Source organism: Patagioenas fasciata, chromosome 3 (assembly GCF_037038585.1).
Source record: "Patagioenas fasciata isolate bPatFas1 chromosome 3, bPatFas1.hap1, whole genome shotgun sequence".
In the NCBI taxonomy this organism is placed as follows: domain Eukaryota; kingdom Metazoa; phylum Chordata; class Aves; order Columbiformes; family Columbidae; genus Patagioenas; species Patagioenas fasciata.
Window position 1 is genome coordinate 109,970,919 of NC_092522.1, and position 12,593 is coordinate 109,983,511.

Consider the following 12,593-nt stretch of genomic DNA (forward strand, 5'->3'; position numbering starts at 1 on the left):
ACCGAAACGAATAAAAACTGCATGGCATTTAACAGTGTGACTGCGTTAAGCCCATGTTCAATTGTGAAAGGTGAATATGATTCTACAAGAACTGGCACAGTATTCATCTTGTTGATAGCCAAGCTTTTTCTAATAATATATTTTAAAAAGACACAGTTTAGTTTCCTTGCCTGTTAACAGGTTCTTGCACTTAGCAAGTTGGGAGGGCAAGGGTAGGGGAGGAGATGGCAACTGTGTTATTAATAAATAAGCTCTGGGGTTGCAGCATTTGGTCTGCCTCCATATATGTTGTAAGAGCCACCCATGACAGATTAATTTTCTACAGATTAACCAAACACGACCAGTTATTTCAATATACTTTATTTTAAAACAGGGAGGTCACAAAACGCTAAGCTTAGCCCATTCTGCCATACACAAGCTACAAATACTTGTTTGACAGTTGAGGGTCAGTCTTTAGTAGCATACAGGAAAAGTGAATAAAAATCCATATAAAACAATATTCAAATAGTTTCCATAGGAACACCAATAATTGTGACCCATCTCCTAGTCATTTTTGTTGCATTTATGCTAAACCTAAACTTTAAAAAAAAAAAAAAACAACCAAAACACTTAAAAATTCTAGCAAGAATTAAGTTAATGGTCCCCCAAATGCCCTAAATTCAATTACTAATCTTGCAGTTAATTATTCTGTATTACCTATACATTAATACTAGCTGAAGCGCAAGTTGCTGGATACTCGATTCCGCTTTCCCAGGCACAAGAGAGTGGCAGACTAGCAACATCCTGCTCCTCCACTTCAGCCAGGAACCCTCGCTGCTTAATCTGCTGCATTATTTGCCTGGAAAGGGAAAAAAAAAAGTAAGCAACAGTCAAAAGAGTATTTCACTACAACGTGACAAAAAGAAGCCAAGCAAAGTACTACTTATTTTTTACTGTCAGGGTGCACGAAATCAACTCTTTACTCATCATCCACAATACAAACAACATTAATAGAGCGGAAACAAAACAAAAAAAACGAAACAACAACAACAAAAAATCAAAGCAGAATCTATGGCAGGTCACTTGTGGCTGGCTAGGCTTTAGGGCAAGTGCCAATATCAAGCTGGTTTTATCATTTCTGGGGACGACCTAGGTCCGCAAAGCTGCACCTGTGTAACTGTAGCTACATCTGTATACCATACGCTATAAAAACTTAATGACTTTGTGGTCATTAGTTCAGAATTTTAGACCTACGTCACTGACTACCTTATCCCACACCCTCACGTTCCTGGGTAACTTGAATTAAGTGAAGTACGGATGACAGACTAGGGATGTAAGTGAGCTGACCAGTGAAAACCACGTAACTCCTTCCATACTCAGAAGCTGCACTGAAAGACAAGCTCAGAAGAACTTCAGTTGACTGAGTTTTTGGACTTGGTTATCCTATACTATATGCAAAGCAAAAAGTTGTGCTACTACATGGCTCCCCATATACTACTAGCTGTTAGTTAAACATACGTAGTCATCTTGTCCTTTCAGTTATCTAGCTACAAATGTAGTTGCACACCTTTATATATGTAGATTACATACATAAAAGCCTTTTTTAGTTCAATTAGACACAAGTTTGGAGTTTTACAGGAAGTCTAAAAACTTCATTTGGTTTGAGGAACACTTCAACTGACAGAAGGTTTCATAAAGGAAAGAAACAATACTCGACTTGCTTACAGATGTTGCTTATAGAATGGAGGAAGCTTCCTCTTCTACAGCAGGAATTCCCCTGAACTTAAGCATTTTCAGTAAATTTGAAAGTAACTCAATAGCAATACTGCTGCCCAAACACTCTTCGTCAGTTTAGCAGGCAGACTTCAATACAGACGTAAGTGCTTCCTCTTACAGGAAACCCCATGTTAACAGAAGATGAAATCTGTTAACATATCATGCACAGAAGAGCACCCAGGTTACTCTACTGTTCAAGGTGCACTTTCACAGCATCCTCACACTCAAGAGGTAGTCCTGCTCTCTTTTCTTACCTGTTTAATAACTTCTCATTGGAGATCTGACACTCTGCACTAAACAATAAGTCAGAGCTCAACCTAAACCAGGAACAGCTCTCAAAAAAACAGAGATCATGTTGTGAAGCAGCACTGTTGAATGTGCCTATTTCCTGCCGCTAGAGTTTAGCAAGCTGTCAATTTCGAAGACAGCGTACTATTAGAACTGTGATTGACTGGTCTAATTACTGGTCACAGAAGCTAACTGTCAAGAATCTGTAATGATTCTATATGTTGTGCAACAGTGAAAAACACTACCCAGAAGCCTGGGTTAATTAAAAGACTCCTAACATTACGTCTTTAAAAGGGCCTCTCCTGGAAGTGAGTACCTCAAAAAGAGAGTAATTGGTAGCATTAGGACTGTTCTAAGCACATGGCAAAAACCTTCAGAGGCCTTTTCCCACAGCACAAGGAAGTCTTCCAAGAGAAATAGCACCAAGACCATGGCCCTGTTTGTTACAAGGCAGTCAACTGACGTGAGCTTTTGCTCTACAGTCACCTGTATAAAAAGCACTGATGGATCAAGATACTTTATTACTAACCATGCAGGTCTTGATATCACATAGTGTATTGTTGGCCTCTGGAATCCATTGAAAGTAGAAGCTGCTGCAACGGTATAGGCACCCATGTTTTCAAACAGGATCCAGTCACCAACTTGCAACTCTGGCATATTAAAACGCTCCACAATACGATCCAGGCCATCACATGTTGGTCCCCATATGCTGCAGGAATAGCAGCTATCATCTGGTTTAGACCGCTAAAGAAGAGAGCAGAGTATAATTAGTTTGACAATAAAAAAGAGCTTCTAGAAGTAATATTGAAATATCATAATTAATAAAACATTCCACCTCATCTCCACCCTTTGAATTAATTCCACTGCATGCTTCATAAATCAAATGCTGAATTCTGGCAACATGAAGGGAGCAGTGAACCAAGAAGAGGCTGCTGTGACAAGGATTGCCCTACCTCCGTGATACCTGACTAGTATGCGATACTTCTGAACAAGCATACCTTTTGCAAAACTGGTTTAACATGCGCATGATCATACAAGATGCAGTTGAATGATCCATAGACTCCATCATTCACATAGTACATAAGAGTTTTGTCATTTGCATCATCTTCATCTGTAAGAAGTTGAGATACCAGTAAGAGAATGCTTGGAAAGAACTTGCCTATAATTAAGATTATGTCTAGATTTACATACCATCAGAAGCCGTTTGTTCCTTTAAGACAATTTTTTTTGCAATGATGTTGACTGCCAGAGTGAATGCTGATGCAACATAGTATCTTCCTGGCTCTGCAATAATTTTTATTCCAGAATCCAAAGGGAAGTATTTATCCAGTGCTGGGTTGATTACACTTGTGATCTAGGGAAGAATCAGTTGCCAATATAAGTACTGCAGCAGTTACTCAGGTGCTATTTTAGAGGTCTCAGATGAAGTCAGATTTTCATGCTTATGATGATACACTGGACAAGTGTGTAATAACTATTTGCATATTGTAATCTCTAATGATTAGTTTTGCTTTTTTCCTACTCAAAATTTTATTTGGGATTAAGTTTGCACAAAACAACAGAAGCAGACACTGGTCACTTAAATTTTTTAAGCTGCAAGTAAACAGCTCATGTTTGAGTCTAAATGATATCACCCTTCGTAGACTCATTAAACCAGCATTAATGCCCTGCAAGTCCCCACACTTCAACTTTAATTTCCAGTCCACTTGTAGTTCTGCTATCATGCAATATCCCCCACCTTACTGCATCCTAAAGAAGAAGTCGTCTCACAGGATCTTAATAATACAGAAGGCTTTGTCATCACCTTTGAAATTCAGTTGCCACCATGGAGAGGTTTTATTTACAAGTTCTGAAGTTCTCTGTGATGACAAAGCTGCCTCCAACCACATGACAACATCATCCGCTCTTCATGCTTCATGTAAGCCAATATTACACTAGGAGAAGCCAGTCTTCTTTAAGAGGTATTACAAGTGGTGCAACATTGGCTCACACTAGCAGCAGAAAATTCACTTTATGTAGCTTATTTGCTGTCTCCTTGTGTAAATATAACAATTTCAAACAATTTTAGACTAGCAGGTGCTCTGACAACACTGCTGCAAGTGGAAGTCCTACTAATACCCAGCCACCAGCTCTGAAAGCAGAAGTATTTCTGTATGAAAGTAGACTGGAGAACACTGATCAATTAAAACTGATCTGAAAGCTAGTTCTAAACCAGATCAGAAACTGACCTAGTCTGCTGCCACCCAGAAAGACATTATGGGTTCAGGACTACCTTTTCACCCTATTTGGGAGCATTCCCAATCCAGATGGTCTGAAGTACACCATCAACTGAGAGAAGTCTCTGCCAGTAAGAATCCAACCAAATTTACAAATTTGGTACCTCTGCATGTTTATGAAGTCACTTAGCTATGTATCTAATGGGTTCACCCAATTTTCAGTTTTCAAGCTAATTCCCCTCTTTTTCTCTGAATTCAGTTTCTGGACAAGCAAATTCTTGCAAGTGTGTCTGCATACCAACATAGAAGTCAGATTTTTTTTTTAATCCAGATCAACATTCAAAAAGACAACAACCTGAGAAGTTCTTTGCAAAGCAAAACAATACCTCCTCAAACTTAAGCTTGACATCTTCAGAGCCAGGGAAGCCACCACCAATATCAAGCAGGTACATATTGAAGCCAAGTTCAGCCTAAAATAAGATTTAGGACAATGCTGTCAGGAAAGGAGTTCTTAGTTTATCGTTTTAGCTTAAAAAGCAATGTAAAGTCATTTCATCAATACTTGGAACAGAGCTAACTCATTGTGTTCAAGTAATAGTCGCTTGAGTTTGAGCTGCTGATTTTAGCGCATCTGTAATGATTTTTGCAGAACTGGTCAAAGTAAGCCACCGTGACCTCAAAAATTCCAACATGAAACTAGTGACATAGCTTTTTCTGTTAACCTCTTAACCACTTTTCACTTGATTCAGTTTTGCCACAACAGTTCAGCAGTAGTTCCAGAGAAAGCAGAACTAGACTTACTCCCATATCAAACACACAGCGGGCATCAGAAATGGCTTGAACGAAGGTCTCTGGGTCTGTACATCCACTTCCAACATGGAAACTACAAGAGAGATACAAAATATCAGTTGCTATTTGTCCCCACTATAAACTGCTATTAGTCAAGCAGTTTATAAAACTCAAGTAACAATACACAAAGGTATCTCTACTGTCAGGTAGACCACTTCAAGGAGTGACATTTAATATATTTTGATATTGCCAACTCACCTAACTCCAACAATGGCAAGGTCAAGTTCTTTTGCACGCTCCAGAAGAAGCCTGCTAGTCTTAAGCGTAGCTCCAAATTTAACACTCAGACGACAAACTGCTTTGGAGTCATCAGTTGTAATGCGCAAGACTAACCTAGGAATAGGAAAGAAATATAATGGTTTAAGTTCCACTATAAAAGACATCATTATCAGGCAGGTATGACCTTAGAATGAGGCTGAGCCTAAACATACAAGCTTTCTCATCTTCCTAATGTGCCAGTAAGCTACACAGGATTAGATTTTATTGGCTAAAACTAGGTCCATTTTCTCATCATTTTGCAGCCCATCTTAACTCATGAAGAACAAGTTTCAGATAACAGCAGATGATTCCGCAATTTAGGAACCCGAGCAAGAATTCTAGAACAATTAGCATAACTTACTTGGCTTTTGGATGGGCCCTTGCAACTTTCATTAGTTCTACTTCACTATCAAATGTCATCATCTGTACACCACTGCTGGCAGCATGTTTGATTTGAGATACTTGTTTGCAGGGATTTGCATATATTATTCGCTCAGGAGGTACATCAATGCTCTGTACCAGCTGTATCTCCGTCTGAAGAAAGAAAGAACAGATTACACTTGTGAAAGCTATTTCTAGCTGGATGATCAGACTAAACAGCACAACAAAAGACACCGCTTGGTTATGCTTCATTTTGTATGAACACATACTAATGTCACAGATCAGAACAGAGTCAAGATCTTACCTTACTGGCGCAATCAAAACCTGCACCAAGAACAGCAAGTGTCTTCAGTACGGCTTTGCTGTCATTACATTTTACAGCATAGAAGGGGGTCACCCGAGGGAGAGCTTTATGCCACCGCAAGTGCTTCTTTACAATATCCCCAAGGTCAGCAACATAGAAGGCATCTTTATCATCCTAGAGCAAACACATATCTTAAAGTTACAAACAGCAGATAACAGCATGACCCTAGAGGTCAGCCTTTGAGGAGGAGTTTGCCTTGCAGAAAATCTGCAAAGAACTTGTTCCATTGGCTTATAAATTTGTAGCATTCACAACATGCAATGATTTTCCTATCATACTTACAGAAGATGACACTTCATTTATTTTTTGGTCGAGGATATCCTTGGCAGTAAAGCCTTCATCAAGGAAGGTGAATTCAAATTCTTCATCACTGAAGCTATTCATGATTTCTAAGGTTTCAGGTTTATGTGAACAGATGTAAGTACCAACTGTTGATAAAGAAAAAACCCCACATTTGTTACTTCATTTGCATCCATACAGTTTACATTCACTGCTTCACTTAAATTCATATAGTCATTATATGACCACTACATCATGGTCATCTAATTTAAAATCGTGACTTCTACAGTTATCTCTAATAGCAGCAGATTAGGAACTTACATAGATGACAGATCAGATCTAATCAGAACCAAGGAGGCACTCTACAAAATTATCTCGGTGGCTTGAAGGAAAGTTTTCCTCTGTTCAGCAACTGTATGATGTACTAAACCTATTCAAAGAAAACAAAAATCAATTAAGTACTGTCAGATATTATTAGTCTAAGTCCCTGGAAGTGTCCACTGTCTTTTTCTTCACCTCCACATTGGAGCTGTCAATATTACAGCTAGCACCAGTATCAACATACTGACCACTTCTTTTTTTTTAAGCAATTCTTAAGCACTATTGCAGTTTGCCAGTTCTTGGGAAAAGGGATTACATGTTACTCCAGACAGAATCTGAGGATGTTACTGACTTCTGAGTAGTAAGAACTCTCACTAGGTCAAAGCCAGTTGAATACCTGGATTGTTACTATAGTTCAGACCATGCATAAACCAGTCATGAGATCAGGGCTTGCCTAAGCGGTTCTGCTGGTGGTTAGAGCTTCCCTGTTCTACCCATGACCCCCAGGCTACATGAAAACCTCAGCTGTCAGGAGTGACAGACACCAGAAGAGTGATTTGCACACAGTATTAACAGTGATCCCAATTAATGCTTTATAAGAGGATTTTACAGTAGTCCTTAACAAGTCTTCATTGTTAACAGAAATCTACTACCAGTCCAGTATAAAGTCCCTCAAGAACGAGAACTAAAGAGCAAAAGAACTCTGACATCCAAGATCCATGAAATCCATGGCAAAGTGCATCGGTCACCATTTTACTGGGTAGTCCAAACAGAGAATGACAGCCTCCTCCGTTAAACTATTAATTCAAGCAGAAGTGTATGCTACCTTTTAAAGACCTCGAATTGCAAGTGACTCATAGGAAAGATATGGTTTCATGTAACCAGGTCCAGCCCTCTGCCTTGTCTCAGCATTTTTTTTTAACACTCAATCTAGTCATACAGATTCAGACTGAATATTATGCAAACTCCAAGTTATTCACTAATCTTTAGTTACATCACTGTTCCCTCAATTTTAAAAAAGACTGGCTATAAACCATAAGAAAAGTAAAATGTTTTATAGTTGTTCCAGACTAATGATGTTCTAATACCAACAGAATCATTCATTTCATACACTGTGTATACTACAATTCATTAGATTTCATCTACTGAGTGACTTTGAAAAGTCAGTGATTATGCAACTTCAACTGAGCCTTCAGGAATAAATGGCACCTGAACTACCAGTGTCAGCAACTACTCCACATCTTTTGATCAATTCTCACTTATCAGAGACGAACCAGATTGGAGATTCAAACTAGATTAAGTCTTAGGTCTAATGAAATAAAACCCAACAATCCACCGAGTCTCATTCTCTCCCTGCTCTCATTCACATGCAGTGTTAATTCTCCTATAAGCTGGATTAAAGTCTCCTCTTAAAAGCCTCTTTGAAAGGACCTTAAGAAATGGCAAATTAAACACTTCTCAGGAAGCTGTTTGTTACAAAAGAGAATCTCCATCTTATTGTAGGATGATTTCAATAAGATGCCACAGCTCTGCAGAAAGCAGTTCAGGCACTTCTGGCTGTAGTTAAGTGAAGACCACCAGGCTGAACTGAGTTTATCCTCCCCTCTGCATGAAAAGCACTTTTCCTGTTAACCTCAAAAAGGGGAATTACTTTTACTGGTCACAGCAGACTTTGTTAAGTTCTTCCATGCTTTCCATCTCCATCTTATTGCCCAATTTTAACTACAGTGTAATTACACAGAATACAGACAGCACATGACTATGTAGATGCAAATTGTAGCCTCCCAGTGTGTATTTCTATTTGGACTGCATGCAAAGACTCTGCAGCTTCCCAGAAGAAAGACAATTTGTGCTCATTTAGGAGTTGCTCTCCAGAACATTCCCTTATTCAGCAGCTGTATTTAGACAGAGCTGAGTCATGCCTGCAGGCTCTGTACTCAAATACCAACGCTGCGGCTAGAAAGGGCGCCCGAGGCGCTCCTGACCCTGGAGTTAGCAGATCGCTGCTGACTGCTACCAGGAAGGACCCGCCTGGCTGCCCTGCTCTCACTGACGGCATTTCTCTGTGTAAATCCATGTGGTTCTCGGGTTGAGCGACCCGCCCCAGCTGGGGCTGCGCTGCCTGCCCGGGGAGCGGAGCACCGAGCTCTCCAGCCTGGGGCTTCTCGAGGAGGCGTTTCAGTTTGCCCTGGGGGCCACCTTATTAAAGCCCGGCTCACCTTGCAGAGTGGTCCCCCTATCCCCAGACCCCCGAGGGAGTTGCGCCCCCCAGGAAAGCGCTCTCGCCGCAGGCTGGGACCCCACGGGAGCGCTGCAAGGAGTCGCTCCGCACCCGGCCTAAAGGGGAGCCAGGGCGCCCCGAGCCGTGTTCCTGCCACGCACCTGCCTCTTCCCACCCCGGAAACAGCCCGGCGGGGCCGCCTCCACCCCCACTCCCGGGACACGCCGCCAACACGTCCCCAGGCAAGGCGGCCTGACCTGTTAGCAGCCGCTCGGAGCGTGCTTTCTCCCCGCTGCGGCCGGGGATTCCCCGGGCGCGGAGGGAAGGAAGGGAGGGAGGGAGGCCCCGTGCCCGGCGGCAGAGCCGGCGCGCAGCCCGGCCCGTTTGGCAGCGGCCCCGTAGACACGTGGCCCCGCGCCGGCCGGCTTCCGCCGCGCGCCTGTCCCGCCGCGCGCCCCGACCCCCTCCGCCGTGCGCCCTCCGCGGCCCGGCCGCGCCCGCCGCTCGCCTCGCCGCCCCGCTCCTCCCCTCACCGCACCGCTCCTCACCTCGGGCAGCGGGGCGAGAGCTGCGGTCAAGCCTTGGCGGCGGCGGCTGATCCCCTCGCTCCGAGCCGCCTCCTCCTCCTGCGAGCCGGGCGCGGTGCGAGGAGCTGTGCGTGAGGCGCCCTGCCGCCTGAGGAGGAGCGGGGCTGGCGGAGCGAGCGGGACGCCGCGGCTGACAAAGCTTCGCCACCGCCGCGGCGCTCCTATATATAGGGCAGCCGGCGTCGCTATGGCAACGCACCAGCTCAAACCAGCCGCGATCGGCTGGGACCGGGCCGGGCCTCTGGCCAGCCGCTATTGTGACGTTGGCGGCGGCGAACACGCGCAGGGCGCGCCACACCCACCCCAGTCCGCCCCGCCTCCCCGCCCCCTGCCCCGCTGTGCGCTGAGCGCGCCGGGACTGCGGCGGCACCGCCCGCCTCGGGTCAGCTGTCGTGGGTCCGCTGTCCCGGGGTCCCCCACGGGTGATGTGCGCGGTGCCAGCTCTGCCTGCTGCCAGCAGGTGCACGGAGCTGGCCGGCCCGGCCCCGGTACAGTACCTTTGCGCGTCCTCTCAACGTGGCAGCGAGATGCAGGGGGCTGGGGGGCCCGGCTGCGAGCGATGCTTTTGGAAAATCCTGGAGAAAGGAAACTCTGAGCCGGCGGACCCAGAGCATCATGCGTGTAGCATCGGTGGGGTGACACTTAGGGTGACACACGCGTTGAAGCCATCCCGTTTGCGCGGCACTAACAGCCCCTGTGGTTCACGTGTCAGCACTGGCTCCTGCTCACAGCGGTGCTGCCCCTGACTCCATCCCTGCCTGCCCAGGTTGTTCTCCAAAACGCCTTTCATAACACTGACCATCACGTTTACCTTGCTTTTGCTTTGATATCTGTTTCTGCTCTAAGGTTATTTTGTCTCCCTGTGTGCTATCTTGTTTAAAAAACATGCTTGCGGGGAAGCTGTAAGCAGGTATAAATTCCATGCTTCTTGTAACCCACTTCTGTTTTAGCCCTGGAATAATTTTTTCCACTCCAGCTGGGACGAGCACTTTCTGCCCATCTCTTTAAAAAGCTCGAGTCCTCCCCCCATGGTAGATGCAACCCCACAGGGAATGAGTCCCTGTCCTACCACTGTATGTAGGAGCACGGAAGAATGAGGCTGCCCTTGCCATGCTGAAAAGGGGGTTTTTATACCCTGCCAGCTCTGGAGCATTTTTAAGAAAGGCAGGAAACTTTTCTGCAGCCCATGCTGCAGGATGGAGCTCCGGGCACTCCTGCTCCCCATGTTCAAGTCATCAGTGGCTATTTTAATGAGGAAATAACGGAGGGCCACGGCTTTCCGAAAGCAGAGACATTTGGCAGGTCTCTGTCCTGCAGAGCTGGTGGATGGGCACCACACCCTGTGAAAAACCCTGGGCCTTGCTTGGGGAAAGGTGATGGGGAACTCTGACCACTGCTGAGCAGGATCCTTTCATCAGGGTACCAAAAATGCTGTGCTCACCAGCGTCAGAAGACTCATCCTCCTGTCTCTCCCACTGTTCCCCCTCTAGCCCTCTGGCTGCTGGAGCTGGGTTGGCAGGGATGAGGTGAAGCCAAGGCTGCGGCTGCACAACAATCCCTTGAAGGAGTAAAATAAAGGAAAACACCAAGATTGGGCAGATAAGAAACAAAAGGCCAGTTGGGCCACAGCCAAAAGAAATGTCTGGGGACAGAGCTGACTTTGGTTAAAATAATTAAATGAAAGAATGAACAAAAGCTCCTAAATTTTTTTTTGAAAAATATATTTAGTGTGTGTATGTGGCCACACGTGTAGGCATGAATTGGGGAAGGTTTTGTAAATCACAGCAAATAGGCAGTGAAGAAAACTGTCCCAGCGTGTAGCATCCACATCAGCTGGTCCCTGGGGCACCACCTTCCCTCAACAGCTATTCCTGTCACTGCACAAGTGCTGCCTGTGCCAAGAAAACTCATCAAAAACCCAGAGGAGATTCACACCACCTCCCCTGACAGTTAACAGAGCAAATAACAGGGCTCATAAGCCTCTAGATTCGGATTCATGGGCAACAGAGGCAATTTAGCTGTTGGAAAAGTGTCTGGAGAGAGAAGTGAAGTGCTGTGCCACCACTGCAGAAGCCCAGCTGCTCACTGAGCTGGCAGACAAATTGGGAGCCAAGGCCAGGCTAGAGATGGTGGCCAACACCTGGCCCCATCCCTCCACAGCATCCCTGATACTGGCCGTCATCCCACCTCTCCCCTTCCACCCTGCAGCTGGGGTGGGAGTTGGGCCCATGGCTCCATCCCCACCAGAGTCTGGGCTGGCCAGCCTTGACTGATGTGGGAGGGCAGCTGCTGGTGGGACCTGGCACCATCATGTGAGATGACATGGAGTCATACCTGAGCCCAGAGAGTGAAGGCAGAGATGGGCTGGACTCAGAGCAAAAAGGTGCAGCAAGAACCACTCTAGGGTACAATTAGCTGAGGAACTGACGCATTCATTAACTGTGGGTGATTAATAATGATGTTATATCAGGTTCTCAAAAGGATGGGATTACCAAAATGTTTTATCCTCCTCCCAATTTTTGTCTCTAGAGGCTCCTTTTTTGCTGCTGGTGGCAAGGGCTGGCTGTGAGGGGCACAAGGTTTATGGGAGGTGCCTTAGTATAGGGAGGGAAGGGGTCTGGCCCTGGATATCTCTGCTGGAGGGCAGGCCACGGACAGCTTCTGGGCACATCAGGTGAGAGCAAGGAGGCTCATCCTTCACTACCCATTTTCTGGCTAGTGCCCTGAGGGTCCAGCCAAGCTGCTCTGAAGGGCATGTGGAGCTGCACAGGTCTACGGGTGACAGGAGAAGAGCAGATCCTGGGTCTGATGAGTGGAGAGATGCTCATGCAGCTCCTTGCAAGTCACCACCAGTCTCAAAACTACCTTACATGAAGCAGCTGTGCGGGCCAAAAACATTTTCCAGAAGAGGGCACTGGAAAAGCATTTGTTGGCGGCAGAGTGTGGCTACATCTTCCTGATGTTTCCCCTTCTCGCTTTCTTTTCAAGCAAGGCCCATGGAAAGGGGATGGAGAGGACTCTCTGACAGCCCCACAGCGTATTGCAGCAGCAGCAACCTGGTGGTCCCCGGTCCT

At 45.5% G+C, this 12,593-nt stretch overlaps 1 protein-coding gene across 1 annotated transcript; it reads right to left on the minus strand.

Annotated features, from left to right (window-relative positions):
• Window positions 1-344: 344 nt before the first annotated feature.
• ODC1 (ornithine decarboxylase 1) lies at window positions 345-9,669 on the minus strand. The gene is made up of 12 exons (XM_065835491.2): window positions 9,481-9,669; window positions 6,712-6,820; window positions 6,394-6,539; window positions 6,052-6,225; window positions 5,728-5,900; window positions 5,307-5,441; window positions 5,061-5,142; window positions 4,646-4,729; window positions 3,235-3,397; window positions 3,042-3,154; window positions 2,573-2,787; window positions 345-838 (listed from the first exon to the last, which is right to left on the minus strand). The coding sequence occupies exons 3-12, from the start codon at window positions 6,493-6,495 to the stop codon at window positions 697-699; spliced, it is 1,383 nt and encodes a 460-aa protein (XP_065691563.1). The 5' UTR covers window positions 6,496-6,539; window positions 6,712-6,820; window positions 9,481-9,669; the 3' UTR covers window positions 345-696.
• Between the last annotated feature and the right edge of the window lie 2,924 nt (window positions 9,670-12,593).

Excerpts from the sequence above, each read along its gene's own strand:
- ODC1 (XM_065835491.2), bottom strand. The coding sequence starts at position 6,495 with ATGAATAGCTTCAGTGATGAAGAATTTGAATTCACCTTCCTTGATGAA. Across the intron at positions 2,788-3,041 it reads TTAAACCAGTTTTGCAAAAG|CGGTCTAAACCAGATGATAG; the intron begins GTATGCTTGTTC and ends TCTCTTCTTTAG. Across the intron at positions 839-2,572 it reads GTGATATCAAGACCTGCATG|GCAAATAATGCAGCAGATTA; the intron begins GTTAGTAATAAA and ends TTCCCTTTCCAG.